Source organism: Diabrotica virgifera, chromosome 4 (assembly GCF_917563875.1).
Source record: "Diabrotica virgifera virgifera chromosome 4, PGI_DIABVI_V3a".
NCBI lineage: Eukaryota > Metazoa > Arthropoda > Insecta > Coleoptera > Chrysomelidae > Diabrotica > Diabrotica virgifera.
Window position 1 is genome coordinate 31,950,128 of NC_065446.1, and position 25,812 is coordinate 31,975,939.

Below are 25,812 nucleotides of genomic sequence, written 5' to 3' on the forward strand. Positions count from 1 at the left end.
CAGATAAAAGGCTGTATATGGAACAAATGGCAGAAAAAGCAGAGGAAGCAGCGATAATGCATGACACAAGGACACTTTACGCAATAACCAAAGAAATTAAAGGGGGCAAGAGCCAGCAAAGAACGAAACTAATGGGGAAAGAAGGAGAAACACTCACAAGTCAAAAAGAAATTGCCCAAAGATGGACACAATTCTTCGCAGAACTCTATGAAGAAGGAATTGAATCACAAATAGAGATGGAAGAAACTGAGAGAAACGAAACATTAATCTTAAGAAACGACGAATTTACGAAGGACGAAATAAGGTATGCTATAAACCTTTTAAAAAATGACAAAGCGGCTGGTGTTGATGGAATTCCCGCAGAACTGATAAAATCACACTTAAACTTCTCAGTGGATATGTACTACTTACTATTTAAAAAAATTTGGATCGAGGAAAAGATACCAAAAGATTGGGGTGAAGGAGTTATAATAAAGCTACCAAAGAAAGGAAATCTCACACTATGCGAAAACTGGAGACCAATCACTCTTATCACTGTAGCTACCAAAATAATGGCCAGAATAATATTGGAGAGAATTAAAGATCCCATAAATGAATCCCATAAATGAATCCCCAGACCGAACAGTTCCTGTATTGACCATATAAATACCCTAAGAATCATCCTGGAACAATCAGCAGAAATGAATCAGGAAGTTTATATCAACTTTGTAGACTTCGAAAAAGCGTTTGATTCAATAGATCGTAATATGATGTGGAGGATATTAAAACTCTATGGAATACCAGACAAATATATAAGAGTAATAAGGCTTTTCTATGACGAATGTTTTGCCAGAGTTGAACATGAAGGGGAACTATCCCAACAAATAAGCATAAAAAAAGGAGTAAGACAGGGCTGTGTCTTGTCACCGACATTGTTTATAATAGTCATAGATTGGATAATGAAACAAACTGAAGATAAAAAAACAGGTATACAATGGTCACCATTTACAAAACTAGAGGATCTAGAGTTCGCTGACGACATATTCTCATAACATCAAACAGACAACACATGCAAAACAAAATCACCAGATTGAACAACATAGCAAAAACAACCGGCTTAAAAATAAATCCGAAAAAAACGAAAATACTATCAAATGGGGAAACGAACGGAAATAATATATATTTGGAAGGGAAACAAATAGAAGAAGTAAAAGATTTCTGTTATTTGGGCAGTCTGCTAAACACAACAGGAGGCACAGAAAAGGACATAACACAAAGAATAAGCTTCGCACAAAACGCTTTCAACTCTTTGCGCAAGATATGGGCCTCGACAAACATCAGCAGAAGAACAAAGTTACGATTATTTGAAACTAATGTAAAGTCTGTCCTGTTATATGGAGCAGAAACATGGAAACACCATAAAAAATTCTTTCAGAAAATAAAATCCTTCATTAACAGGTGCCTACGTATTATACTGAGAATATTTTGGCCAAACAAAATTACTAATGACGAATTGTGGAGAATAACAAATGAAGAAAGGATAGAACATACAATAAAAAAACGGAAATGGAAGTGGATAGGACACACCTTAAGAAAACCAGCAACAAATATTGCTAGACAAGCTCTACATTACAATGCTCAAGGCAAAAGAAGAATGGGTAGACCATCTTATACGTGGAAAAGAACAATAGAGAAAGAACTCAAAGAAAATAATTTAACATGGAACGATGCAAAAAAGATAGCAAAAAACAGAAGAGAATGGAGAAAACTAGTAAACAAAATTGGACGGAACTCAACAGATGATGCGTGGGACTAGCAACCTCACCATCATTCCTCATGCTACTTGAAACACCGCAAGGTGCCCTTTGCTCCACTTAAAGATGTATGATATATGATGATAAAAACAACGTGGGTAGCAGGTACTACTTGTAGACAGTCCCACTAGAGAACACACTACATACTTCGAGGCTTGGTAACTCTGTGCTATTATTGTCCTATTATTTCTCTCCTACGCTCCACTTCCCAGGAGGAAACAGGCTCAAGTCCTTTATTCCATCAAATCCTGATGTATCTATCCTTCCTATGGCAAACCCCAGACAGGAAGCTGGATAAAAATTCCTAGCAGAGGGAACAGCAACCGAATGTTCTTTTTTGACTGATGACATAATTCATATTGATGTTGTAAATGTTCTTAATTTATAAATTGTTTACAAAAATCATCTCAAACCGTTTAACATCAAAATTAGATGGGTATCAATCAAAACAACAAGCAGGATTTAGGCACCTGTGACCTAGTTTTAGCACCTGTGACTACCTCTTGACAATGAATACCCTTATAGAAAAAGCCAACAAACATAACATACCGATTTTCATCGCTTTTGTTGACTTTGAAAAGCCTTTGACAGTGTTGAGCACTGGGCTATAAAAAGCTCACTACACAGTAGCAGAATAGACTACCACTACCGATACATCTACAGAAATGCTACAACCACAATTATACCGCACGAATATACAAACCCTATGGCGATAAAAAGAGGAATAATACAGGGTAACACCATATCACCAAAGATAATCAATCAGGAATCAAAATAAATGGGCAATCCTTGTGTCACCTTAGATACACCAATGATATCGTTCTGATAGCCAGCAGTAAAGATGAACTGAAAGATATGCTAGCAAAATTAGAACACCAGGCAAAAACAGTAGGTTTAAGAATGAATCTAGGCAAAACAAAGACGATGACAAACACAAGATACTGCTATCACAATTCGAGGAAGTGAAATAGAACAAAAAAATACAGAATCCTTTGTAAAAGGTATATTTAAAAAAATCCACAAGGAAAAGAAAATGTTTTTCCTGTAGTTGGCTGTATACCATCAATCACAAAAATTGGAAAAAATCCTTTGTAAAAGGTATACAATTTTATTAAAATCCCTTTAAAGGGCTACATCACAACAAAACGTTTTCGATTTTTATAAAAAATCATCATCAGTGTTAGATAAACTGGATGCTAGCCGAGCCACCAAAGAAAAATATCCGGGTAAAAACCCTTTAAATATAACATAGTTGCCATTAAGTCATTGGAATGTAAACAACCCAATTTGGATCCCACGTGTTGGGAAATTTCAATACATTACCTTAGGGCATTATCCTAGTTGCCATGTGACCATCATAAGGCATTTTATTAAATTATGCACTTTTAACGCATCTATGTTATATTTAAAGGGTTTTTACCCGGATATTTTTTTTTGGTGGCTCAGCTAGCATCCAGTTTATCTAACACTGATGATGATTTTTTATAAAAATCGAAAACGTTTTGTTGTGATGTAGCCCTTTAAAGGGATTTTAATAAAATTTTATACCTTTTACAAAGGATTTTTTCCAATTTTTGTATATTTAAAAGACCCCAATAAGGGTTACATCACAAAACAAAACGTTTTCGGATTAACAAGTAATACATCATCAGTGTTAAGAAAATAACATGCATGCGTGAGCCACCAAAAAGTTATGGGTAAAAACCCTTTAAAAGTTGCAAGATCTTAAATGATACTACATATTATGAATAAAATCGATGGATGTTGCAAATATTCCTGAATATTACCCAGGGCAACACAGGACTCTAACCCAGGTGGATGTGATATGAAAGGGATGAACCTCACATATTGAGAATTGAGTGTCAAGTAAACGTTTTGTTTTGTGATGTAACCCTTATCGGGGTCTTTTAAATATACCTTTTACAAAGGATCCTGTATTTTTTGTGATTTATGGTATACAGACAGCTACTTACAGGAATTTTATTTTCCTCGTGGATTTTTTGAAATAGAACAAGTACGAGAATATATTATATATTTGGGGCAAGTAATAAAAGCGAGCAGAGAAAATCAAACAGAAGAAATTAAAAGACGTATAAGATTGGTATGGGCGGCATTTGGCAAATTGAGCTACATCCTGAAGAATAAGAAATTTGGGCAACATCATAAGTCTAAAGTCTTCAACCAGTGTGTGTTACCAGTAATCACGTATGGAGTGCAAACTTGGACGCTAACTAAAAATAATATGGATAAACTTATAAAAACACAGAGAGTAATGGAAAAACAGATGTTGCAAATACGCTTGAAAGACAAAAAACGAAACTAGTGGATTCAAAATATTACAAACTTGAAGGATGTAAGAGACAAAGTAGCCGAAACTAAATGTAAATTAGCGGGGCACGACATCAGACACGATAGGTGGAACAAGGAAATACTACACTGGAGACAATACGAATAAAAAAGAAGTAGAGGAAGACCACAGTTGAAATGGGTTGATGACTTGAAGAGGAAAGCCGTCCCAGATAGATGAACTTAGCTCAGGACAGAAAAAAATGTAGACAAGAAGGGGAATCCTAAAATGGATATCATGGGCTACACACATAGATAGATATGATCATGGGTATAGTATAGACTATAGATAAAGAGATAAACATTGTGTATAAAACAAATCATATTAAGACTTACCTGAATCGATAAATGCCTTAACTGGATATCCATTTACTTTACAGTTAATGTATAGCATCGCAACGGTGCCAAAAGACTCCGGATTGTATTCCATCGCTGCCTCCATATTAGCTTCGATGTTCTTTTGTCTAATTTCCTCGGCGATCAGACGCTGAGTCTCTGTGTCGAAAGGATCTGCATTTAACATTCTCAGTCTTTGTTCCTCACGGTCCTGTCTTGCCTTTACTTGTTCTCTTAGAACACTTGCAAAATTGTCTAAAAATACTAAACGTTAGAAAGCAAAAAACATTTAAAATGTTTTGCTAAGTTGACCTTTTTGTTATTTCAATGTGAAAACATTGAACAATTCAATTGAATTTTACTTGCTTTACATTGAATGAAATTTGTAACTGGTTTTCGTTATTAAACTGCCCGTCAGAAGTTAGGGATATAGAAAATTCTACTGAATTTTCATAGTAGATTTTTTCGTGAACAGATTAACGGATCCCGCTAATTTTTTTTATTATTTTAGATTTTTCTTTAGTACTTACACAGTTATGCAAAGGTTTACTCAAACTTTTTTTTGTACTTATACCGGGTGGAAGAAAAGAAATATTTTTCTTATGTTAAGTTTGAGGCCCTGTAGGGAGGACGAGGTATAAATGTGAGTATACATCGAAATCGTATTGTAGTCTTATGTTTTGTGAACATTTTGTTTTTTGAATGTCCCTGATATCTTTAGAAACAAAAAAAAATAGACGGTTTTGTAATTTAACATGTGTTTTAACCGAAACAAAAGTTTAAGACACCTTGTAGGGAGAAAAAGGCACAAAGGTGAGTATACCTCGACGTTATGTTGTAGTCTCATATTTTGTGAATATTTTATTTTTTTAATTTCTCTAATATCTTTAATAACAAAGAAACTAGACGGTATCACATCACACATGTGAAACATAGAAACACATATCAAAGAGTAATACCGTCTAGTTTCTTTGTTATTAAAGATATCAGAGAAATTGAAAAAATAAAATATTCACAAAATACGAGACTACAACAAAATATTGAGGTATATTCACCTTTGTGCCTTTTTCTCCCTACAAGGTGTCTAACTTTTGTCTCGGTTAAAACACATATTAAATTACAAAACCGTCTATTTTTTTTGTTTCTAAAGATATCAGGGACATTCAAACAACAACATGTTCACAAAACATAAGACTACAATACGATTTTGATGTTGATGTATACTCACATCCTCTTACCTCGTTCTCCCTACAGGGTGTCTCAAACTTAACATAAGAAAAACATTTCTTTTCTTCCACCCGGTATAAGTGTGCTCCTTGTTCTCTGGTATAAGTACAAAAAATAAGTTTGAGTAAACATTTTCACAATTGTGTAAATACTAAAGAAAAATCCAAAATAAAAAAAAATAGCGGAATCCGTCTGTTCGCGAAAAAATCAACTATGAAAATCAGCATAATTTTCTATATCCCTAACTTTTGACGAGCAGTTTATTTCCTTGATTTAAAAATCATGGGTAGAGTTTATAGTTTGTTTTTTAACCAAGAGGAGTGATTCACATTTACCGCGCCGTAATGCTTGTTTCTAATTGGTCCAACTGCAGGCAAGTTTACTCCACTGTTATTAAATTTTGACACTAATGACATTTACGAAATTTTGGCACTTCTGTCATTTTATAGGTTAATTAAATATATCGGCGATTTCTTGTGTTTTCTGCATTATTTCTTTAATTTTTAGATTTTTAGTCTACTTTTATGTTTAAAAACATTTGCTTTTAGAACTCTTTAGCGATGTGTTAGTATAATATAATACACTAAGCACCAAAATAATGCACCACCTTAAAAATGGGACATTTTTGATGTCTTGTATTTCCTAAACCTGTTGTCCGATTTTAGTGATTTTTTTAATATGTTATAACTTTATTCTTCAAGAATATCGATGTAATAATATTGCTGCTAAACAGATAAGTGTCATTGTATACCGGGTGTAACAATGCTAGTGTGATTTTCCTCAAAGTTTGGAACACCCCGTGGAATATTCTGGCGTATATAAAATATTGAAATTAAAACTCAACTGTAGCCTTATGCTTTCCTAACATTATGCTTTCTGATTCATTAGCTTATGTTGGATAATAAAAAAGTTAGGTACTTTAACAACTAGCCATGTTCTTCATCAATACAGGGTGTTTCTAAATAAGTGCGACAAACTTTAAGGGGTAATTCTGCATACAAAAATAATGACCATTTGCTTTATAAACATATGTCCGCAATTGCTTCGTTTCCGAGATACGGGATGTTGAATTTTTTCTTACAAACTGACGATTTATTTATTGCTCTAAAACCGGATGAGATATGCAAATGTAATTTGGTAGGTTTTAAGAGGTAGTTATTGCGCATTTGTTGGCATACATTTAAAAATTTTATGTTCACCTTGGCGTGCATACGGGTCATATTACCCGGTCATATTACCCATATGCACGCCAATGGTGAATATAAAATTCTTAATTGTATGCCAAAAATGCACAATAACTACCTCTTAAAACCTACCAAATTTCATTTGCATATCGCAACCGGTTTTAGAGCAATAAATAAATCGTCAGTTTGTAAGAAAAAATTCAACATCCCGTATCTAGGAAACGAAGCAGTTGCGAACATATGTTTATAAAGCAAAGGGTCATTATTTTTCATGCAGAATTACCCCTTAAAGTTTGTCGCACTTATTTAGAAACACCCTGTATTGATGAAGAACGTGGCTAGTTGTTAAAGTACCTAACTTTGTTATTATCCAACATAAGCTAATGAATCAAAAAGCATAATGTTAAGAAAGCATAAGGCTACAGCTGAGTTTTAATTTCAATATTTTATATACGCCAGAATAGGTTTGTCTTCGACAAACCCTACAAAATCGAAACAAGACAACATAGGGAGTCAAACGTGGCAAATGCATATTGCATCTACACCGATGGCTCCAAAACGAAAGAAGGCTCAGGATGTGGAATATACTCCAGATCATTGAACCTTAGTATAAAATGGGGCATGGGCAAAAATGCCAGCGTAGTTCAGACTGAACTGGCTGGTATCTCCATAGCCGCAAAAGAGATAATCGGGAAAGGTATAGCCGGCAAAACTGTAATAATCTGCACAGACAGCAGACAAGCGCTACTAACCCTGAACAGACCACGCGTCATATCAGGGCTAGTAATGGAGTGTCATGAATCACTAGCCCAAGCTTCGGATGGTAACAACATCATCCTGAGGTGGGTTAAAGGACACAACAGAAATAAAGGCAACCGCATTGCTGACCAGCTGGCTAGAAGGGCAGCAGGCCTAAGACTCTTAGGACCTTGTGATCTTTTTGGCTTGTCGACTACAACAATCGCGGAAACTGTCAAATGTCACTCCCACACGCAAACCTTAAGAAGATGGGAAGAAGGGCCAGGATGTAGACTTGCCAAGGTAACACTAAGGAACCTTGGGAAGTCAGCATCAGAAAAGTACTTGAGAATGACCAGGAAAAACCTACGCTTGACCGTTGGTTTTTTAACTGGCCATTGTCAACTAAGAAAACACCTCCACACACTGGGGCTAGTAGACACATCTCTATGCAGGAGGTGTGAACGAGATGACGAAACTGTCGAGCATGTCCTATGTGAATGTCCGGAGTTATCGTCAATACGAGAGTATGCGTTCGGCGAGCCTTGGCCTACACCTGCCGATATAGGGGAGATGTCACCAGGTGATTTGTCCACCTTCCTGGAAATGGCAGGATGGATAATGAACTAAGGATGATAACCCCCTGGGAGGATGTACAATGGGTCAATTGTGGCCTAAGTGCTGTGGGACTTGACTCACACTCCCTACTCTACAGATACAGATACGCCAGAATATTCCACAGGGTGTTCCAAACTTTGAGGAAAAAACATCATTGTTACACCCGGTATACAATGACACTTATCGCTGTTTAGCAACAATATTATTACATCGATATTCTTGAAGAATAAGACTATAACATATTAAAAAAATCACTAAAATCGGACAACAGGTTTAGGAAATACAAGACATCAAAAATGTCCCATTTTTAAGGTCGTGCGTTAATTTTGGTGCTTAGTGTATGTATGGATTATCATCGAAAGCTGATATGATCAACTAAAAAAGAAGATGTATTTGGTGATTTTTCTAGTGACATTATTGGGTGTGAATCTGTCTTTTTAGTTTACTCCTCTTGCTTAAAAAATAAACTATAGTACATTTTTAACAACAACTATGATGCTATAAACGGATGCTGATATAAGCAGAACCAATAATTATTGCTTCCAGAAAATCAAAATCAGAATAGAAAAGAGCAAATGAACTTTTCACAGCAGCTTTCTCTTAAGTCAAAATAGATATGATGATTGCCGACCTCTGTCGCGGAGATAGCAATCGAAGAAGAAAAATATAATGCACTAACTTGTAGTTTTCCATTTACCTTCCTTAGTTAAGGAGATCTCTTTTATGGCGCTACAGCATCATACAGCTACCGGGTGGCACCTCCTTTTTGTTAGCAATTAGTTAACTTAAGTCATCATTGTTGTTGTTTTTCTGGTTGTTCTGCTGGTCAGAGATTCACAGTAGATGTTATTTTCCAGTATAATCGTATTGCTTTTCATGATAAAAGCCTGAAAAGATTTTCAATATATGCACCAACACAATTTTTTCACAGCACCCACTTACTCTTTTCTGTACAAACCAAGATCCTACTTAAAATACTGTCCTATACGCAGTATATTACATATATCCTACCACTAATAGCTATATTTTTTAATTTAAATAACCAGGTCAACGTAGCAGTAAGAATAAATCAATTGATTCCAGTGGCGGCTGGTGGGGTAAAATTTTGGGGTGGGCCAAGCCAGCAAATTACATATACAGTTGAGTCCGCGAGTCTTTACCCGTGCGTCATCATTTAAAGCATACGAAATAAGTCGGAAATTTACTAAACGCAATAGCAAGTGACAGAAAGTGGGTATTATTCCGATCACGGGTTATAGTATAAAATTTGACGTTATCAAATAACTAGAATGTCAAATTTAAGTTTTGCTTTAAAATTTTGGTGCATAATTACAGCTACATTCGAAGTAGCTTAATAAATTATTTTATTATTATTGATTAATAAATAAACAATTTATAAAAAAATTCAATACCATTTCCTTTTTGTTATTTTATTCACTTTGGCGGAACATTAAACACAAGCATTTCTTGTACGTTGTCAAAATTTATCGTAAAATAACATAAACTTATTTATCATAAAATTTTTAACTCCAATATAAAATTAGTTGTGAAAACAATGTTTGTATATTATAAAAAACTTTAAAATGCAAAAATTCGACAAAATAACAGCAAACAATTCAACAAACTGACAGCCACAAAAGTAAACAAACCAAAACGTCAGAAATTGTACTTTAAATATGTGAAAACATCCCCAGTCGTCTTTCTTTGTATCTATCTCTTTTCAATGCACTGAGTCTAAATCGTTCATAAAAATAACATGTGTTTTTACTTAATAACATGCGGCAGCTGGTTTGTCATTATATTCATGCGTGGAAGAGAATGATGCTAGATAAAAACGTATATCGCCAGGTATAGGGCTTTTCATCGATTGTCATTTGTTTCGAGCTTCTTGTCATGTGTCACATAATATTAATATATCTACGCCATACGTCTTTGGTTTGTATCATTGGTATATAGCAATAACGTATGACGTAGATATATTAAATTTATGTGACACATGATGGAAGCTCGAAACAAATGACTGTGAATGAAAAGCCCTATTAATGACGCACGGGTAAAGACTCGCGGACTCAACTGTAGCTACAGTTGAGTCCGCGAGTCTTTACCAGTGCGTCATCATTTAAAGCATACGAAATAAGTCGGAAATCTATTTCACGTAACAACAACTGACAGAACGTGGCTACTATTCCGATTACGGGTTTCATTTTAAAATTTGACGTTATCAAATATATAGAATGTCAAATGTAAGTTTTGCTTCAAAATTTTTGTGCAGAATTACAGCTACATTTGAAGTAGCTTAATAAATTCTTTTATTATTATTGATTAATAAATAAATAAACAATTTATAAAAAAATTCAATAACATATTTTATTTTTGTTATTTTATTCACTTTGACGGAAATCTAAACACAATAATTTCTTTACTGTGTGAATGACGTTAGTTTTGTATGTTTTAAATGTTAATTGCCAAAATATAATTATTTACCTTAAAATTTCAGAGCCCAATATAAAATTAGTTGTGAAAACAACTGTTTGTGTCATATAAAGAAACTTCAAAACGCAAAAATTAGACAAAAACCGCAAAAAATTCAACTGAGTGACAGCCACAAAAATAAACAAAGCAGAAACGTCAAACAAATTGTGCTTAAAATATGAAAACATACCGAATCGTCTTTTTTTGTACCTATCTCTTTTCAATGCACTGAGTCTAGATGGTTCATAAAAATAACATGTGTTGTTACTTAATAACAAACGGCAGCTGGTTTGTCATGAGTTTCATGCGTGGAAGAGAATGATGCTAGATAAAAGGTTTGTGTTTTATCTCGCCAGGTATTAATGACGCACGGGTAAAGACTCGCGGACTCAACTGTATGTATAATACATAATATGCAAATATAAATTTATTTTTATGTATAAAAATAAGAAGGTAACTGTAACAGATTTACATTTAATTATATTTTTAAAACTAAATCAAATTATGAACTAAAATATAGGTACCTATGTACAAATAGTTTACATATTTTATTATTTATAGAGCAGGTTTATTCTTCTCTCTTTGCTTTGTGCAAATTTGTCAGTTACAATTCAATAATTATGTTACAAGTGGCAACGAGAAAGTTTGAATCGGGCCTATATACCAAGCATAACACGACAATATAAAAATCGTTGGCCAGGTCCGAGCGGGCCTATTAATGATATTTAAAATGCCTGAATACGATTCGATGCTTTCTGTGAATGTGATTATAACAAAGTTGTCTTAACGAACGCTAATGTATTGAGTGATTTATTACATTTAAAAGTTATTTACATGCTTTAACATAATTTTTGAATATATCTTTTTCTATTTTAAAGCTCTTAAAATTATTGGGTGGCCCGGCCTATCCTGCCTACCCCCAAAAGCCGCCACTGATTGATTCACATACCTATATCCCCACTAAGAAGAGCATCAGCTAATCTTGGATTATTCTGTTTCAAGAGGGCAAGTTGATCAGGGTTGGCGAGAAACATTTCCCTGATAAGCACAGGGTCATCTTCTACTTGGCGGTTTCTCGTGTTGTTGGTTGTATTTGGAACTTCTATGTTGCTAAAATCTAGATTACCTAAATATTTAAAAGCATATCATGTTATAATAATTTCCCTTGTATTAAAATAAATGTTATTTTTATGCTAATTTTCACTGTCTTTTTTTAGTTTTTAAGATACTTCTTTGATTAAAGTTATGTATTTTTTGTAGACTCTTTGTCTATAAAAAGACATTAAAGATGAATATTTGTTATGAAATATTTGTGGCACATAATAAAAATGGTAGGGAAGCCCAAGCCGAGATTTTTGCAGTTACTCAAGTGCGTCAGAAAATCACATGGGGAAAAACCTTGTACCCTGTAAATGTACCCCTACCATATATGGACTCTTAATACAGGGGAGTTCGTTAAGGGGGGTCCGAAAAAATATATATCCTTATCAAAACTCGAAATCGTCAGATTAAGATAAGGTAAGTTAAGTACATGCAGAAGAGTGTATATTTCAAAAATCTAACGATTTGAGCGGGGTGTAAAGAAATGGGTGGATCACAAAAAAAGCGAATATTTTGCAAAATGAAAAATATGTGTTCAATATTTTTCAAAAATCTATCGAATGATATCAAACACGACCACCCATGGAGAGGGGTGGGGGATAACTTTAAAATTTTAAATAGGAAGCCGGTGATATTTTGCAAAACGAACATCAGATCAAAAAACTGAAAAATATGTGTTCAATATTTTTTTAAAAATTTATCGAATAATGTCAAACACAACCACCCACGCAGGTGGGGTGGGGGTTACTTTAAAATCTTAAATAGAATCCCCCAATTTTTAATTCAAGATTTGGATTCTAATCCCAAAACCTAATAAGGATCACGCGGAATTATCTTCATATCGTCCAATAAGCTTGTTGCCTATTATATCCAAAGTATTCGAGCAGCTTTTCCTGAGAAGATTAGAGCCTACATTAGACAGCAACAATATTTTACCTAACTATCAGTTTGGCTTTAGGAAACAACATGGTACCATCGAGCAAATTCATAGGGTAGTAAAAACTATCAGAAATTTGCTCGAACACAAAAATTACTGTACAGCTGCATTTCTAGATGTCTCACAGGCATTCGACAAAGTTTGGCATGTAGGTCTTATCTCCAAAATTAAATCCATATTTCCTTATCCCGTAAGTTCACTATTAAGATCCTATCTGACAGATAGATTTTTTCAAGTCAAAAGAGGAGGGGAAATTACTAACCTGTTTCCAATATGTTCTGGAGTTCCACAAGGAAGCATATTAGGACCAACACTCTACTTAATATACACATCGGATCTTCCAACCACCATTAATACAACAATTGCTACATATGCGGATGACACAGTTATAATGGCTTCAAATCCTATAGCAACAGAAGCATCCGAGGTATTGCAAAATCATCTGAATAAACTAGAGAGCTGGCTGAAACTGTGGCGAGTACAAGTCAACAGTTTAAAATCGACACAAATAACATTTACTTTAAAAAAAGGTGTCGCGCCTCCGGTTTCTATAAATAACACTCCACTACCAGTCAATACCGCCGTAAAATATCTGGGAATTCATTTAGATAGTAAACTTAACTGGGGCACCCACATCTGGAAGAAACGTCTTCAACTCGGCTTAATCTACAGGAAAATGTATTGGTACATGAGTAGAAAATCAAATCTTAGCCTGGAGAACAAACCTATGATTTATAAATGTATTTTAAAACCGATATGGCTATATGCAGCACAAATATGGGGAACAGCAAGTAATACCAACATTCAAAAACTTCAACGGTTCCAATCAAAAGTGTTGCACCAGATCTGCAATGCCCCTTGGTATGTTACGAACCAGAGATTACACCACGACCTACAGCTACCAACTGTTAGCGAAGCAATCTTCTTCTTCTTCTTAGCCTTCTATCGTCCACGTTTGGACATAGGCCTCTCCCAACTCCTTCCATCGGTCTCTATCCTGAGCAACATATTTCCAATTCGTTCCGGCTACTCTTTTAATATCATCAACCCATCTCATCTGTGGTCTTCCTCTCGGTCGTTTACTTTGGTAAGGTCTCCAATGTTGTATCGTGGCATTCCAACGTTGGTCTTTTTGTCTAACAGTGTGGCCTGCAAAGCTCCATTTAAGTTTGGCAACTTTTGTTGTTATGTCCTCGACTTTTGTTTTTGATCTTACCCAGTCGCTCCTCTTTTTATCTGACAGTCGTATACCTAACATTGCTCTTTCCATAGCTCTTTCTGTTGTAGCTAGTTTATTCATATTTGCCTTGGTTAGGGTCCAGGTTTGACACCCATATGTCATGATAGGAAGGATGCACTGGTTGAACACTTTGGTCCTCAAATATTGATGTATTTTGCGGTTCTTAAGTATCCAACCAAGTTTTCCAAATCCTGCCCATGCTAGTCTTGCTCTCCTATTAATTTCCGCACTTTGGTTTTCTTTGTCAAGTTTCAGGATTTGGCCTAGGTAGATATATTCCTGGACTTTTTCTATCTCACTGCCATTTATAGTTATGCGTCTGGGGTCATCTGTGTTTGTCATTATTTTTGTTTTCTTCATGTTCATTTTTAGACCGACGTATTGGGAGCTGCCTGCGAGTTCCTCTATCATAATTTGCAGTTCCTCGAATGAGCTCGCTATAATCACAATGTCGTCAGCGAATCTGAGGTGATTTAGCTTCTTGCCATTAACGTTAATGCCATAGGTTGACCAATTTGTCGTTTTGAAGACGTCTTCTAGTGCTAGGTTGAAAAGCTTTGGCGATATTACGTCTCCTTGTCTCACGCCTCTCTTAATAGGGATGGGATTTGTATTTTCGTCTAGTTGTACTATCATAGTTGCATTTTCATATATATTATGTATTAGTTGTCTATATCTCGAATCTATTCTACAATTATTAATAGCTTGTTCTATGGCCCACATCTCGATACTATCAAACGCCTTTTCATAGTCTACGAAGGCAAGAAATACGGGTAGTTGGTATTCATTTGCCTTCTCTATCAATGTTCTCATTGTCAGCAGATGGTCTGATGTACTATATCCTTTGCGGAAGCCAGCCTGTTCCACTGGTTGGTAATTGTCCATTTTGTAGGTCAACCGGTTGTTAATAATTCTCATGAATAGTTTGTATACTTGACTGAGCAACGATATCGGTCTGTAATTCTGTAGGTCACATTTGTCCCCTTTTTTGTGTAAAAGTATTACTAGACTTTCGTTCCAGTCTTTAGGGATCTTGCTATTATGGAGACATTTATTAAATAGCTCTGTTAGTATAGGGATTGTTACTGCGAAGCAATATCTGCTGTAAATTCTAGATACAAGACCAGACTATCCTGCCATCCAAATCCGCTCGCCACGGACCTGCTCAACATTTCTCATGAAAGAAGATTAAAAAGACCTGACCCTTTGGACCTCTAGTATATCTGAACATCAGAGCAACAACAGAGTGCAGTGAAATAATCTTGTTTTAGCTTCAGTGATTTTTTAAACTTCTTTCGTATTTTTATTCATGTTTCTTAGACTTTTAATAATCATATTTGTTGTCTGAACTGTCCAATATACAAAATTTTATCTATGTATTATGTTCCAAGTAATTGTTATGTCTTATTTTAAAATTATAATCTTATATGTCTTACTGGGTGCTCGCCACTGGGCGGCTTCCATCTATGTTATTTTTCAATAATTATATGTATTGCTTATTGTTTGTAATGAGACAGATTGCAATAAACATTGGATGTTAAAAAAAAAGATTTGGATTCCTTATGGAGGGAAATGGAGGGAAACGAACTTTCATATTTTATATAAAAACAGAAGTTTTTATTTTGGATATCAACTAAGAGAGCAAGATTTTGTAATTTTATTGAATGTACATGAAATTATTAGACATACGATTTATTGTTTTCAGTAAACTTTATAAAAACAAGTTTTTTGTAATATGTAGAAACTCTGGTTTAACAAAACAGAATAATAAAAATAATAAAAGACTTACTTGTTGATGTTGATTTTTCTTTGGTTTTAAAAATATGGTATATTTTTGTTAAAATATTGGAATAAATATTGATAGATTTATAAAAACAGTTAGTTACAAAAATTTTGACTACAAATGTCACCAAACTATCAATTTTTTTAAACTAGATCATCAGTTAGACTGAGCAAAATTTTTCATCCAATCCAAGAACACAAACAGCATATTTTGTTTAAATTAAAAAAAAAGACTAAAATTTTGTGAAATACATCTTAAGAACTAGTTTCTGGTATTACGTCTTTACTTGTAATTATGTATTGTATTACTCTGTGTATGTATTATAATGTATTGTATTGTATTACTTAATACAATATATAATTTAATATAGATTTTTTGTTAAAAATTGAACTAGGAATTCAAAAATGATTTTTAATTTGAAATATCTCAGTGGCATACTATGTTTTTTTTTCTGAAAAAAATGTTGGACCATTGTCTGTATCCTGTACGTGTGCCAATGGTGAATATAAAATTCTGAATTGTATGTCAAAAAATGCACAATAACTACCTACTTAGGTACCTCCTAAAACTAACCAAATTTCATTTATATATCTTAACCGGTTTTAGAGCAATTTTAAGATTGTTAGAATTACCCCTTAAAGTTTGTCATACTTATTTACTAACACCTTGTATAAATTAATAATAATTCACTAGTACCACGTATGTGATCAGGACCCTAAATTGCTGTTCCGAAATACAGTAGAACCCCGAAAATCTGAACTAATTGGGGAGACAGCCTGTTCGGATTCCGAAAAGTTCGGATTATAGAATAGAAATATGCTTTATTGTCACTGAAAATTTTTACAATTTTATGGACAAAGCTTACATACAGTCAAAAGAAAAATAATATCAACAAATAACAACTACAACTTACTAAAATTAGATAAATCGTCAATATACAGTAAATATGATATAAAACCAAAGACAAAAACAGTTTAAGCTGCTGCGTATGAAACCCAATTTTCTTAGTTTATTCATTAAGAAATTCTTCTATTGAATAATATGGTCTTTAGATAGATAGGCTTTGGTCATTTTACGGAACTTTGGGAAAGATGTTGCACACTGAAGTTGTAAAGGGAGATGGTTGTAAAGTTTTTTTTGCGGAATATAATATGGATTTCTTTACTAACTCAGTGGATGGGATCGGTAAATAAATATCAAAGATTGAATTTCTGGTGGAGTAAATATGATTGGGCCTTGCTGGAAAGACATGAAGGTGTTTACGAATTAAACAAACCGTTTCTAGAATATATAAAGATGCAAGTGTTAAAATTTCGTGATTTCTGAAGTAACTTCTGCAATGTGTAGATCTTCTGAGGCCAAACAGATATCTTATTGCTCTTTTTTGCAATTTAAAAATAGCATCAAATTGAGCAGCTGTACTAGAACCCCAAAAAGGAAGACCATATCGAAGATGAGACTTGAACAACGAAAAATATGTTATTTTAGAAGATGCTAAATTGAGTTCCCTTCAGACAGATCTTATTGCATAGCAAGCTGAGGCGAGTTTCTTACTTAACGAATCGATATGAAGGGACCATTTGAGGTTGCTGTCTAAAAAATACCAAGAAATTTTACAGAATCAACGGTACTGATCTGGCTGTTATTAAGAGGCAAAGGTTGAAGAGCTCCTTTATAGGATAATGCTACTGTTTTGTCTATATTAAAAGAGAGTAAATTACAGTCAGACCAGGTCTTTATCGTCAGTAGATCCGAAGTTATAGTTTCATGAAAAGATGCAATAGTTGAGTTGCTCCAAGTGATACTGGTATCATCAGCAAAAAGAAAAATTTTCCCATCGATTTTTAAATTAGTGATTTATAAAGATAAGGAACAGAAGAGGACCCAATACTGAACCTTGCGGTACTCCACATACAATGTTTTTGAGACTAGAGTCAGTATCATTTGCTCTAACTAGTTGTTTCCTATTATTCAAGTAGGATTGGAACCAATTCAAAGAAATACCTCTAATTCCATAGAAATTTAGTTTTTTAATCAAGATGTCGTGATTTACACAATCACAAGCTTTGGCATAGTCACAGAAAACAGTGGCAGTATAAAGATTATTGTTTAGTGCTTGATAAACCTCATGTAGTACAGAAAACATGGCATCAGTGGTACATTTATTAGTTAAAAAGCCGAACTGATTTTGAGATAAAATGTTGTTATCAACGATAAAGGACATAAGTCGAGTTTTAATGTGTCTCTCAATAATTTTGGAGAGTGTCGGTAGTAAGGCAATAGGTCTATAGTTGCAGGCATTAGATTTTTCACCACCCTTATGAAGAGGAATAATAATGGCTGTCTTTATACACTCTGGAAATTTACCTTTTTCGAAGGAATCATTAATTAGTGAGACGAGGATTTCCAACACATTTTCTGTGAGATTAGAGAAAATTTTTATAGATAGTCCATCAGTACTACAGGATGATTTGCTTTTGATACTATTGATTGTTTGGGTCAGTTGAGAGTTATCGACTGGTTTTAAAAAGAATGAATTCGACACCTTTCTTGAATTAGGGAGATAAGAAATGGGATCTTGTTGCGGCAAAATAGTTGATGTAATATTTTTACTCACATTAACGAAGTAATCGTTTAGACTTTCAGGATTTGGAAGGGAAAATGATTGAGCTGTATGAGTTTTATTTCGAAGATCGTTTATTATAAACCAGGTTTTTTTGCAACACTTTTAGAGCTTTCCAGACGATTTTGATAATAGGCTTTTTTAGCTGATTTGACAAGTTTTAGATATGTTGTCCTGTACTTCGTGATATATTCAGTGACAGAAACATTGGTAGTAAATTTATTGATGTATAGAAGTGAATGCATATTCTTGGCTGATATGCGGATACCTTTCGTAACCCAAGGTTTCCGATGTTTTGGCTTAATAGGAATTAAGGAAATGCCGTATTGAAGATGCAGAGAAGCTTATCTAGAAAAACACTGAAATTATAGTCCACGTCTATAGAAGGAAACTGCCACTCAGAAGTTAAGCATAAATTTTGGAATTTACGAAAATTCTGGGCGGAAAAAATCCTACCTAAACGTCAGGTTTTTGAGGAGGGTTTGCTGAAGATGTTAAACTTCGTATACACTGCTTCATGATCAGATAGTCCGGCATTAATAACTGTAGAGCAGTCATCAAGGGGTGATAAAGCTGAGACAATATAATCGATTATGGTAGATGTAGTTTTTGTAATCCTTGTAGGAGAATTAACGTGCATTGAGAGACCATACGATTCAAATATGTTGACCAGAGACACTTGGGTAGCACAAGCAGCAGCATAATTAATGTTAAAGTCACTGCATAGAATTTTACTGCTTTTATGAGGCAGGTCATCTAACAAATTTAGCAGGTTCTGAAAAAATAGTTCCACTGTAGAGTTAGGCTACATTAGGCATTATCTGAAAGTTAGGCTAACCGTTGATTGAAATATTAATATTAGCCTAACTAAGAATTCAAAGCTTACATTGTCTTTGATTTTGAGTGGCAAAACGTTCTCCCAAGAGTGTGGACAATATTTTTAGAACTCAAGTTGACAAAGAGAAAACTGAAGTAAGTTTATATTTAACCTTTATAAGCACTAAGCATAATGTACGTATTTATATTTTTAAGAAATTTTAAATGTCAAAGTCCTACTAATCCTACATTGTTCAATTTTCTGGTTATACTCTGTATAATAAACATGTTGTTAAGTTTTTGTCTTGAATTTTTTAATTGTTTTCACTTTCCGTTGGTTCGGATTTGCCGAACGTTCGGATTAGGGGGGTTCGGATTTGCGGGGTTCTACTGTAAATTGGAAAAATTTTAAGCATATTATCAATGATGATTTTTTCCCTGAAAATGTTCCATTTTATTAATTTTAATTCCTTATTACTACTTCCTGTATCCACTGCGATGACAGCCTGCAAGGGATCATAATTATCAAGGTACAATGGAAGCATTTCACAGGACAAACTCCATATTACTTATAAAAATGATTTTTCGGCTCTAGCTCTCCTTCTATTCCTATGCTACTAACTAAGTTACTGTTTTTAGTTCATATATTGAATATTGTCTTGGTTGATTTGGTAAAAAGTTGTAATTATAGGAAAATTTGGGTTTTATTTGTGTGTGGATAATATTTTGTGCTGTGCCATTGTTTTGTAACTAGGTATAGTCAATAAATTAAAATCTTATCAAGAAAGGGGTGTGGGTACTCTTTAATAAATGTTATAATGGAGATGTAATTTATTGAAGATAGTGATAATAAAATAAGCTGTTTAAGATGTGATCTATAAGAGCTTTAAATTTCTCTATAAAAAAAAAACAAAAAACAAAAATAACCATATTATACAAAACTCTTATACAACCAGTATTGACATATGGATCGGAGACATGGACCATCTCCAAGGCAAATGAAAATCTGCTTATATTTGAACAAAGGATCCTAAGAGGAATATTCGGTGGCATCTGTGAAAATGGTGTTCGGAGGAGGAGGTACGAGATATACCACAGATATAAACATATATTTGGTGGTAAAGACATAGTATCTTTAATAAAAATAGGAAGACTAAGATGGGCAGGACATCTAACAAGATCACAGCAGAACAACGCTCCTAGAAGAATCTGCATGTCACAACCCCTGGGAAGTGTTGATGACAACACAGAACATGCTGCCTACACAAACAGTATATAAAACATACAGTGAGATTGTAACAAACAGTAGCAGTATATCATTTGCACCAAAACAGTTGACAGCTGACAATATCAACAAAAAATCTAATAAAAATAAACCAAACGAACGAAAAAGGTTTAATTTGGAGAATAATGGAGTAAATGAGAAAGAGCAAAATAGTAATGCAATTAATGTGGGTAATGAGTCATGTGAAAATAGTGGATTTGTAGAAATGGTAAACAGACGAAAGGAAAAATGGAAAACAAAAAGAAATATTAGTACTGCAGAGATAAGTCTAGATGAAAATAACAGAGGTTTCCTGGGAGAACAGAGTAAGGTATGGTTATACTTGTACAGAATTAGAAGAACTTCCACAGAAGATGATATTTATAAATTCCTAAAGGAGAAACGGGGTATGGAAGAGACTATCATCACAGTAAAAGAATTGCCTAGTCAGGAACATATGTTAAAGCTTTTCATAGTATCTGCTCCTTTTAACCACAACGACAAGATGTATCAACCTGACTTCTGGCCAGCTGGTGTAGGGGTAAAAAGATTTCACATGAACAGGTATAAAGATTTATTTGACAATAGAGGTGGAAATTTTTAAAAGTAAAAGCAAGCGAGTGTGATGAGGTCATAAAACCAAATGCTGTAGATGACCTTCCATTTAAAAAAGATGCTGCATCCAAGTGTCAAGAGCCTGATTGTGGTGCAAAACAAAAGAATAAACTAAAGCTATTTCACATAAATATACTTTCAATGAGGAATAAAACAAATTAATTTGAAATGTTCTTAGCTGACAAAAATTGTGTCATTGTTTATGTAACAGAGTATTGGCACACAAATGGAGAGATTGAATCCTTACATATAACTGACTATAGATTGGCTGCAGCCAGTTGCCGAGACAGCATAGGGGGAGGTTCAGCTATTTTTCTTAAATCCATGTATGATTTTAAATTAGTAAATGAAGTAAATGCCATGACTGTTGTAAAATGCATAGAAATATGTTGTATTTTTTTTTAAAACATCTAAATTATATGTAATTTCAGTTTAAAGGAAACTATCTGCTTCTTTGGATATTTTTCTGGAAATAATGGAGCAAGCACTGACTATAGTTCATGGTAAAGGTAATTTATTGGTTGTGGGGGACTTCAATGAGAATTTTCTTTCTGCGACTCGAGAATGTGTTAAAGTATGTAGCTTTTTTTCCTCTTTTGGACTATCCCAGTTGGTCTTTGAACCCACAAGGGGGAATAATTGTCTGGACAATATATTTCTGAGTTTGGATCATCATGACTGTAATGTGAAGGTTGTTGAGACTGCACTCTCTGATCATTGTGGCCAGCTTCTTGATTTCCTTGTGCCTACTAGTGATAATGATCCAGCACTTGTTAGATCTGTTTTCAGAGCAATTACACAAAAGGGTAAATGTTCTTTTTTTCTCATATGTCGAAGGTTTAAAATGGGAGTTTCTAAAAGATTCTGACTTGCCTACTGAAGCTAAATTCATTGCATTTCATAATGAATTAAATAAGTCTTTCTTACACTCTTTTCCTGAAAAATTCTATAAAAAACGTAGAGATCAAAGTCAACTAATAAACTAATAAACTTGCTAAAGGAGCAGTATGACGAGTTTCCTACATTAGCTCAAAAAACTGTATTAGCAAATGAAAACTCTATTAGCAAATCAAGATTACAAATTAGCAATAAAATCTGCTAAACAAAGGACCAATGATAACCTTATTTCAACTGCATCTAATCCAGTTAAGTGTATGTGGGATATCATCAATGAACACAGAAACAAGTCTAAAAGCAAGTTAGAAACAAAAATTACACCTAATGAATTTAATGACTTCTTCACTAATGTCGCCTGTAACTTGCAAACCCAGATTCAACCCTCCTTTTTCAATCCCATGGATTTTGATGTCACCATGTTTTGGGAATAATTTTTCTTCCAAGATGTTTCTCTCATTGAAATCAGAGACATTTTAACAAGTATGGTGAACAAGAAAAGTAGAGACTACTTCGGATTCTCGGTTAACATAATAAAAGGAGTCAAACATCTCATTGCTGGTCCATTAACAACACTTATAAATCACTGCTTTAAGGAAAGCATCTTTCCTGATCTGCTCAAAAAGCAGTGGTGGTATTGATCTACAAGAATGGTGACAATGATGGCCCATCCAATTATAGGCCAATATCACTCCTTCCTATAATATCAAAGGTATTTGAGAAATGTATGGCAGCAATGATTATTAAGTACTTTGAATCCAAAAATTTGTTCACAAATAGTCAGTTTGGTTTTAGAAGGGGTCTAAATACGACAAAAGCCATCATGGACTTGGTGATGAAGATTCAAGAGGCTTTTGAGCAGAGCTGCTATCTGTCAGCTACATTTTGTGACCTGAGCAAAGCTTTTGATTGTGTTGCACATGAACTGCTTCTCAGGAAATTGGAGAGATATGGGTTTGGAGATAGTAGCATTGCAATGATCTTCAGCTATCTCTCCAACAGAAAGCAGAGTGTGCAGGTGGGTAGAGTGAGGTCGGTAGAGAGAGCTATAAATATCGGATTACCTCAAGGGTCAATATTGGGACCACTGTTATTTCTAATTTGTATTAATGATCTTTCACAGACAGACCTTAGCAGTTCATTTACTCTTTTTGCTGATGATACTACTATTACCTGCAAAGATTGGGATTGTAATGCAGCAACAGAGGCATCAAAACAAGCACAAGATAAGGCAGAACAATGGTTTGCAGCAAATATGTTGCTTCTAAACATCAATAAAATCCAGAATTTGATTTTTTCAACAAGACAGCTTCCATCCGGAGATGCAGAAAAACAAATAAAATTTTTGGGAGTTTACTTGGATGCAGGACTATGTTGGAAAGCTCATACACGGTCCCTTGTTGCTAAGTTAGGAACTGCAACTTTTCTGATTAGAAGACTTTCTGAGTGTGTATGTCAGTTCACTTTACAACAGGCCTATTTTGCACTATGTCATTCACACATCAGCTATGCAATTTTGGCATGGGGTCACAGTGCTGGAGCCAAAGATGTCTTTCATATTCAGAGAAGAATAGTAAGGATAATTGCTGGCCTGACCTATCAGAAAGAATGTCGGCAAGCATTTGTTGCATTGCACATACTAACTCTGCCTTCGCTATTTATTCTAGAGAGTCTTGTTCATGTGAAACAAAATATAGATTGTCATCAAAGACATGAGGATGTACACCGATATGAAACCAGAAATAAGCATGCATTAATATTGCCCTACACCAGGCTCCAAAGAAGTAGAGACGGACCAAACTCTTATGATGTAACATTCTACAAGTTGCCTACTGAAATTACTGAATTGCCAATTTTACAATTTAGAAAACAACTAAAGAATTTTCTCATAAGTCAGGTATTTTACAGCAGTGATGAATTTTTGAATTTTAACTTTAATGTTTGGAACTGGGTTGTGAATTGTTGAGTTGTACTTTGTTTATTCTTAGGAACCCAGAAAGTGTTTGTCTTAATTATTGATGTATGTATTATTTCATATTATGCCTTGTGTTTTTATATTTGTATTTTATATCTGTGAACCAAAGTTGTACACTATTTTTTAACGTATGTAAGTACTTTGTATATTAACATGAATAAATGACTTGAAGTAGAAATAGGGGTAGGCCAAAATTCAGATGGAAGGATGGTCTAGATGAGGTTGGTAGAAAAATAGGTGCAGCAAACTGGCAACAGTTGGCAATGGATAAGACTGACTGGCGTAATAGACTTGCGAAGGTTGAAGCTCTTTTATTGGGCTGTATGATGATGATGATAAATAAAATTTTTAAACATTTATTTTTTTGTAGTTTACTCTATTGCTAATATATATTCTCTCTAAACTTGTTTCATTTATATATTATTGAAAGAATGTGCTAATTGTAGGGGACAAATACTAATTGGTTAAATTATAATTACCTGACTGGTCCATTTGTGACTCGCTTTGGATATGTTGTAGAATAACAGCATCCCCATCATTAATGCCAAAATCTTTAAGGGACTTCTTATTGTCCATTAGGGGCATTCCATTAAAGGCTATTGCAATTTCAGAGGCTGGAAATCCAGATTCAATTTCGCAAAATGCTTTAAAGTTTTCTAGTTCCAGATCTTCAGAAACATCTAACACAAATATGAAATCTGTTAAGGTTGTTACTGTTACCTTCATGTTTAATCTACTATTTGAACACCGCGAGCAAATCAGAACTGTGTATTTATATTACGATAATTTAACTAATATGTGTTGTTTTTATATATTATTATACATTTTCTGGAAACACTTAAAACTTGGATGTTGGTCCAAAATATATGCTAGCAATCACTAGCAATGACAGCTATACACTAAAAAACGCTTTGTTCATCAACAAAAAGGAGGAATGACTTGCAGATATGTAAGAACAAAAATAGACTTGTATACAAATATTGTCCCTTTCTCTGTTCTTTGTTGGAAAGTATCTCAAAATAAATGAAAATGAAATTTGAAATTAACCAAAATGCAAGGTTATTAACCCTTAACCCCACGTACAACCCGTACCGTACCCGTACTCTACCGTCACTCCGTCACTACATACAAAATTCTCATTATAGACGGAGAGGCAGCGCTGAAAAATCTCTTTAAATTTACTACAGCTAGATTTTTCACAGTTGATTACTGTGAGTGTGTAGAGAAACATACTGCGGTCGGTCAAGCGAAACGTAGAATAGGGGTTACTGAGAGGGTATCAAAGTTGCTTTCCTACGAAGGTAATTAAATCCATTTACTAAGGCTGAAAATCAGTACACACATTCTAAATTAAATATAAATAAAAGTTATTATAGTCGGTCAGCTGTATGACGGGACAGAGCCGGTCGGTCGGCCCCAATAGTCGATTGAAGAAATGAAGCATTTTGGCTCGCAATTTTTTCGCCCAGCATGGATTTACTTGAAATTTTCACAGAAGGTACAGAATAGTCTAAGGATCTTTTTCTATATCATACCGCTATCATACGCTAAAACCTTGGGTTGGTTGCCACCCCATCTCGGGGGTGGGAATTTTTATTACATTTTAACCATGTAATTCGATGGAAAAAGCGATTCTAAGAAAAAAAAAAATGTTTTTACATTTTCTTCGTAAAACAATATTTTTTGAGTTATTCGCGCTTGAAAATAAAATCGAGTTTTTCGACGAAAAAATCAACTTTTTTAGAGGGTTTTTTGAGAATACCTCAAAAAATATGCATTTAATCAAGAAAACTGTAGATATCAAAATTGTATCTTTTAGTAACACAAACCAAGTTCTTTTCCAATAATAT

The 25,812-nt window shown here is 34.2% G+C and overlaps 1 protein-coding gene across 3 annotated transcripts in view; it reads right to left on the bottom strand.

The window, feature by feature from the left end:
- The window catches only part of LOC114327878 (protein DDI1 homolog 2), a 40,601-nt gene extending 15,523 nt beyond the window's left edge, over positions 1–25,078 (bottom strand). The window contains exons 1-3 of one of the 3 annotated variants that reach the window (XM_028276591.2): positions 24,442–25,078; positions 11,664–11,831; positions 4,476–4,730 (exon numbers count right to left, since the gene is read on the bottom strand). In XM_028276591.2, coding sequence (XP_028132392.2) covers positions 4,476–4,730; positions 11,664–11,831; positions 24,442–24,688 — 670 coding nt within the window. In that variant the 5' untranslated portion in view covers positions 24,689–25,078. Of the gene's footprint in view, positions 1–4,475; positions 4,731–11,663; positions 11,841–24,441 lie in introns of all 3 variants that reach the window. The other 2 variants (XM_028276590.2, XM_028276593.2) reach the window with 2 other exon arrangements.
- Positions 25,079–25,812: the final 734 nt, after the last annotated feature.